General features: G+C 37.3%; 1 protein-coding gene across 1 annotated transcript in view; it reads right to left on the bottom strand.

The window, feature by feature from the left end:
- The window catches only part of COL4A5 (collagen type IV alpha 5), a 278,780-nt gene that overhangs the window by 11,117 nt on the left and 260,242 nt on the right, over positions 1–7,421 (bottom strand). The window contains exons 47-48 of the mRNA XM_006775788.2: positions 3,484–3,582; positions 1,463–1,675 (exon numbers count right to left, since the gene is read on the bottom strand). Coding sequence (XP_006775851.1) covers positions 1,463–1,675; positions 3,484–3,582 — 312 coding nt within the window. The remainder of the gene's footprint in view (positions 1–1,462; positions 1,676–3,483; positions 3,583–7,421) is intronic.

Below are 7,421 nucleotides of genomic sequence, written 5' to 3'. Positions count from 1 at the left end.
GGGCCCTACCCTGCGCGTGTCTGAGGGTGGCATCGCAACCTCCTGATCCGCCCTGCTCTGTGCATGACAGGGGGCCGTGTCCCAACTCCCCAATTGGCCCTGCTCTGAGCCCAACCAGGGGCTGCACCTAGGGATTGGGCCTACCCTCTGCCACCCGGGAGCAGGCCTAAGACAGCAGGTCGTTATCTCCCGAGGGGTCCCAGACTGCGAGAGGGCACAGGCCAAGCTGAGGGAACCCCCCTTCCCCCCGAGTGCACAAATTTTTGTGCACCGGGCCTCTAGTATAAATATAAGAGCACTTTCACAACAAATATTTGTTTATTGTAAAATGAAAAAAAGAAGATGTTACATAAAGAAAACAAAAGAGGGAAGGAAAAGTAACAGATGAAAAGGAGAAGAAAAAAGGGAAGTACAAGTGGGAGAAAAAAGTTGTTGGGCAAATTCCTACTTTATCTGGATTAAAAAAGTGACTTGTGACTATCGTCTTCCATGTACTAAGTGGATGTGCTTACTCTGGTTGGCCAGAATTGGCAGGCAGGTGTGGCCATATGCCCTGGAAGCAGAGTAATCAGAGCAGACCCCCAGAGGTCCCTTACCACCGAACTGTTTTCACAGAATGGCACAGGTAAAGAGACCCCAGTAGGCCTCTTACCACAGAGACTCCAGAAACTAGGTAGCCAAAATATCTTCTTAAATGTTTTTATAGAGGCAAAGGGGATAGTGATCCCTAAAATAGGCAGCCCCTGGTAAAAAAAAAAAAAAAAATGGGACCTTGAAATCTAAAGTTAAAATTCCGCAAAAAGAAATCTTGGGGATTGTTAGAGGTCTTGAGAATCATCCAGTCCAGCTGCATACCATCAACCAAAGTGTCCACTCCAGTACAGAGAAGATGCATGTGGACACATTAAATGAAGTGCATTTTATATGTCAATAGGGTGCTTTAAACTACTCTGATAATACTTTATACAGACAAGGCACTTATTTTAGGAACTATAAACTAGGATGATTAAGCAATGGCTACTTTTTTTCTTTGACCTAAAATCAATATTCCCTTCAGAACTTAACTTTCAACTTGTTGAAGACCAGTGTCAGAGAAGGGGAAACTATCTCTCAGTAGTTATAAACACTGCCCACTCAAGCAGCTGCTATACTGTAAAGAACACAGGGAATCTGTTTCCTTAACTACTAAGCTAATAAAAGTAAATGTGGCCCTTTCCAAAATGCCTTGCTTTAGGCCAAGAATTGTATCTCACACTAGGCTAATTAATGCTTTGAGTTTAAAATTGAATATTATTTTTTAAACCCATACTGAATATATTCAGCTGCCCTTGACATGGTCTTCAATTTAGAAGTCCCAGAAGAACAGAGAGATGTATTTTGGTCAAGGCTATTCTAGAACCCAACAGGATTTTCAAAACAAAAACAAAATACATAGTAAGAAATAAGATGCCAATTATCTTACCCAAGTCTTGACCGTGAGCTCTTTTATTTCCTTGTACATACAGGAGAGAAAAGCCTTCATAAATATGGACAGTTCCTTGTGGGCACTGTGGTGCTTCTGTTGTCTGGCTGTGACGTGTGATGAGGAATCCATGGGCAATAGAGGAAGTTCCAGGAGGACCTGGGGGACCTTGCAATCCATCTGGCCCAGGGGGACCATCCAAACCACGGGCACCTATTTCCATGGAATCATCAGTAGACAAGATTAAGTAAGTTCTGTTCCATTATTGTGTCTATTCACAAAACATTATGACCTTATTTGTTTAATTTAGTCAATATTTATAGTTTCTATAAAGGTACTGTCAAATATCACTTGTTTAGAGATAAATTAAATATGGTCCTTGACCTCAAAGAGATTTAAATATGCATATGTCTATATCTATCTATCTATGTATATATACTATATTATATGGGAAGAAGTGGTGCTTAGTTGGGAAGTCTTTATGTTTAGTACAGCAAGATAACTAGTCTCTTGCTGTACTAAAGGAGTCTAAACTCCATGACAGAATTTCAGCCTGCTGTTTTGTTCATTACCAAGAAAGGAAGGGTATGGTTGTCATCAGTCTGCCAGCTTCAGTGCTAAAAACATTTTCCTTTGAATCTGTCTGGGGAATTATTCTCAGGCATACCTTTTGTTTAGAGAATAAGCAGGACACTCTAAAGAAGGCTTTTAAAAATGTCTATTTTCAACCTACTTCTGGTTTCCTTTCTTCATTTAGCCTCTTGATTTGAGGTTCTTTGAACAATCTCTTTATATAGAGGTCTTTGGCCACTGTGTGCATAGATTTTCATTTGGGGGAAACTTAATAGCAATGTCCATGTGATGAAGATAGCAACTGACTTATTTCTTTCTTAGATATACAGTTAATGAAATGGCAGGGTGTTAGTTCTAGGAAGGTCATAAGTTTCATCACTCTGCCTGATTGCCACAATATATTTTTATCAATACAAATATTTTATGTTTATAATATTTAGAGTTATATTTATATTATCTAGAGTTGCCAACACATATTAAAATTTTTAAGTTTATAATATTTTATTTCTATTTTAGTTATTTTTAGTGTATTTTTATTGCAAATTGAATAAAATTATTTTTGGAAGTAAGCTGAGTACAGATTGGAAATCTAGTAGATACCTATACAATATTATGAGGAGTACCTAATGTGGGAAACTGTTTATTGACTTCACTATCTGATAAGCGTAGACAGAGACCCCCCCCCCCGGAAGGCTGGGTGCCTTTGAAGCCCAAGCAAAGGTCTGAGCTAGGTGCCACCTCTGTTTGTCCAGACAGTGGTAGCTGAAACTACTCTCCCATTTATTATTATGTAAATCCTTGCTGATGGGTTAGTCTGCCTGTTGCCAAGGGTCACCTGCCTAAGGACTATGCTATGGGTGTGCTTGCCCGCCTGGTCCCCCAATATTCCAAATTATCTCTTGTCTTTTCTCTTTCATTTGTGTGCGGCTCTGCTTCCAGTTCCTGAACCCTGACCCACGCAGGATGTGGGAAGGAAACACCCAACAACCTAATGAGTAACCTCAAAAATATGCATATCAATTTGTCATCTCAGTATGAGAAGACACTATGACTCTCAAAGCTCTATGGGGATCACTTAATCTTTGCAATTATACTTACTGAATTCTATAATGGAAATTGTACTCTATTGTGATATTTTTAAATGTGGATTCACAATAGATTCAAGGTGGTCACAAGACACATACTGAAAATGATCAGAACAGCTAATCTCCATGTTGAAAAAGAGATGGGTTTTCCAGTGCTTTAAACACATAAATAAAAATAACCTTTCTATGCTTCTCTTATAATGGCAAATATCCTTGTATCTGTTCCCCAGCAAAGGATATACCAGCTAACTGCACTCTCTCAAGAGGAGGCTATCACAGCTACAATTGGAGGCCATGTGTTCAGACATCTCCCAGATGTAAAGAATACTAGTAGTATCATCATCAGCATTTTACTTGTCACACCTGGTTGACCTGGCAGACCTGGGTCCCCTTTGCGCCCTCCTGCACCATCAAAGCCAGGGAGTCCATTTCGCCCAGGATCTCCTGGAGGGCCAATTGGACCTACAGGAAAAAAGAAATAAGGTTTCAAAATATAAGTACAATAATTCAATATCCAGACAGATCTAGGAGACTTAAAGTCCTTGGGTGTCATTGAATTCGTAATCTGTTTTTGTTTTTTTTAAACTACGTTTTTATATTTGACAGTATATTATAGATATCTCTCATTTTCTCCCTGTTTACTCACCTCTGCCCAGCCACTACCCAGCCCCAAGGTCTTCACCACCCTATTACCCATGTCTATGGACTATGCATATACCTATATTAGTTCCTTGGTTTCTCTCATCCTTCCACCCCTACATTGAGGTATGCCAGTCTGTTCAATGCCTCCATGTTTCAGATCTTATTTTGTTGGTCAATTCATTTTGTGCATTAGATTCCACAAATAAGGGAGATCGTGTAACATTTGACTTTCTCAGATTTGCTTATATCACTTAGCATAATATTTTGCAGGTCCATCCATGCTGTCTCAAAGGGTAAGAGATCCCTCTTTTTTATAGCTGCATAGTATTCCATTGTGTAAATGTACTGATGAGCACTTGGGCTGTTTCCAAATCTTAGCTATTATAAATAATGCTGCTGAACACAGGGGTGCATATATTCTTGCTGATTGGTATTTTGGGGATTTTAGGATATATTCTCAGAAGTGGGATCACTGGGTCAAAAGGCAGTTCTATTTTTAATTTTTTGATGAAACTCTATACAGTTTTTCATAGTGGCTGCACCAATCTGCATTCCCACCATCAGTGAACTAGTGTTGCCTTTTCTCCACATCCTCACCAGCACTTGTTGTTTGTTGATTTATTGATGATAGCCATTCTGAGAGGTGTGAGGTAATACCTCATTGTCATTTTAATTTGCATCTCTCTGATGCTCAGTGACTGAGGATTTTTTCATATGTCTCTTAGCCTTCTGTATGCACACCTTGCAGAGTGTCTATTTAGGTCCTTTGCCCATTTTTTATTAGATTGTCTTCTTTTTATTAAGTTGTATGAATTCCTTATATTTTGGATATTAACCCTTTGTCAGATGTATAATTGCCAAATATGTTCTGCCATACAGTGGGACCCCTTTTCATTTTGCTTATGGTTTCTTTTGCTGTTCAGAAGCTTTTTATTTTGATGTAGTCCCATCTGTTTATTTTCTCCTTAGTTTCCTTTGCCCTAGGTGCTGCATCAGTAAAGACATTGCTATGAGATATATCGGTTATTTTGCTGCCTATCAAGTCTTCTAAGATTTTTATGATTTCCTGTCTTAAATTTAAGTCCTTTAACCATTTTGTGTTTGTTTTTGTGTATGCTGTAAGTTGGTGGTCTAGTTTCATATTTTTGCATGTCTGTCCAATTTTTCTAATACCATTTGTTGAAAAGACTGTCTTTACTCCATTGTATGTTCTTGTCTCCTTTGTCAAATATTAATGGTGTGGGTCAATGTCTGGGGTCTCTGTTCTGTTTCATTGTTCTACTAGTATATGTCTGTTCCTGTGCCAATACAGGTTATTTTGATTATCTTTGTAGTATATTTTGATGTCTGGTATTGTGATCTCTCCAAATTTTTTCTTCTCAAAATTGCTGCAGCTATTCAGGGTCTTTTATGCTTCCATATAAATGTTTTAGTATTTGTTCTTGTTCTGTGAAGTATGCCACTGGTATTTTAATAGGGATTACATTGAATTTATAGATTGCTTGGGGTAGAATGGAAATTTTAATGATGCTAATTCTTCCAATCCATGAACATGGTATAGGCTTCCATTTATTTGTATTTTCCTCTATTTCTTTTACAATGACCTATAGTTTTTCAAGTACAAGTCTTTAACCTCCATGGTTAAGTTGATTCCTAGATATATTTTTATTTTTGCTGAAATGGTAAATGGGATTGTTTTTTTAGTTTCTCTTTCTGAGAGTTCATTATTGGTGTATAAAAATGCCATCAATTTGTGGATGTTGCTTTTGTATCCTGTTATCTTGCTGAATTCATTTATTAGGCCTAATAGTTTTTGGATTTTCTATGTACTTTATCATGTCATCTGTGAATAATAAGTTTTATTTCCTCCTTTCCAATTTGGAAGCTTTCTATCTCTTCTTTTTGTTTGATTGCTGTGCCTAGGACTTCCAGTAGTATGTTGAATGAGAGTGGTGAAAGCGGACATCCCTGTCTTGTTCCTGTTCTTAGGGGAAATGGTTTTAGTTTTTGCCCATTTAGTATGATGTTGGCTATGGTTTGTCATATATGGCCTCTATGATGTTGAGGTATAATCCCTCTATTTCCACTTTACTACTGAGAGTTGTTATAAAAAAACATGGGTGCTGGGTTTTGTCTAATGCTTTTTTGCATCTATTGATCATGTGATTTTAATCTTTTCTTTTGTTTATGTGATGTATCACATTTATTGATTTGCAAATATTATATTAGTTTTGCATCCCCAGAATAAATCTCACTAAATCATGGTGTATGATATATTTAATATATTGCTGGATGTGATTTGCTAACATTTTGTTGAGGATTATAGCTTATGTGTTCATCAGGGGTATTAGTCTGTAATTTTCTTTTTTATAGTATCTTTATCTGGTTCTGGAATTAGGATAATACTGGCTTTATAAAAAGAGCTTGTAAGTGTTCGTTCTCTTGAATCTTTTGGAATAGTTTGAAGAGATATGTGTTAGTTCTTCTTTGAATATTTGGTAAATGCTTTTGTAAATTCATCCAGTCCAGTACTTTTGTTTGCTGGTAGTATTTTAATTATTGCTTTAATTTCATCAGTTGTTATTGGCCTACTCAGGTTTTCTGATTTTTCCCGACTGAGTTTTGGAAGATTGCATGTTTCTAGGAATTTGTCCATTTCGCCCAGGTTGTCCAATTTGTGGGTATAAAGTTGTTCATAATATTTGCTTATAGTCCTTGCATTTCTGTGGTGTCCATTGTTATAGTGCCTCTTGGATTCATTAATATTTCATAGTGAGCTTTCTTTTAGACTCTATGTCATTTATTTCTTCTGTGTTATTTATAAATTCTCTTCTTCTGCTTCCTCTGGGCGTTTCTTGCTATTCTCTTTCTAATTCATTTAGTTATAGGGTTAGAGAGTTTGTTAGTGCCTTTTATTGTTTCTTAAGTAGGCCTTGTAAGGCTATGAACTTCCCTCTCAGGACTGCTTTTACTGTCTCCCATCGGTTTTTGGTGGTTGTGTGTTGATTTCCAAGAAGTTTTTAATTTCTTTTTTTTTATTGATTAAGGAATTAGATGTGTCCTTATCCCCCCATTGACCTCAGAACCCCCCAAAATATGTCTCTTGGCCTTCCATATGTCCTCTTTCTAAAAGTATCTATTTAGATTAGTTGCCTTTTTTATTGGATTGTTTATCTTCCTTCTGTTAAGTTGTATGAGTTCCCTGTAAATGTTGGAGATTAAACCCTTATCGGTCATAACATTGGCAAACATGTTCTCCCAAGCGCTTGGCTTTCTTGTTGTTTTGTTGATGGTTTCTTTTGCTGTACAGAAGCATTTTATTTTGATGTAGTCCCATTTGTTTATTTTCTCTTTAGTTTCCATTGCCCTAGGAGCTGTGCTGGTGAACTCTCCACAGTGGCTGCACCACTCTGCATTCCCACAAGTAGTGTACAAGGGTTCTCTTTTTTCCACAGTCTCACCAGAACTTTTCATTTGTTGATTTGTTGATGATAGCCATTCTGACAGGTGTGAGATGGTACTGCATTGTCATTTTGATTTGTATCTCTTGGATGATTAGTGACTTTGAGCATGTTTTTATATGTCTCTTGGCCTTCCATATGTCCTCTTTCTAAAAGTATCTATTTAGATTAGTTGCCTTTTTTATTGGATTGTTTATC

This window comes from Myotis davidii, unplaced genomic scaffold (genome assembly GCF_000327345.1).
Source record: "Myotis davidii unplaced genomic scaffold, ASM32734v1 scaffold489, whole genome shotgun sequence".
Lineage (NCBI taxonomy): Eukaryota > Metazoa > Chordata > Mammalia > Chiroptera > Vespertilionidae > Myotis > Myotis davidii.
This window is presented reverse-complemented; position numbering and strand designations above follow the sequence as displayed.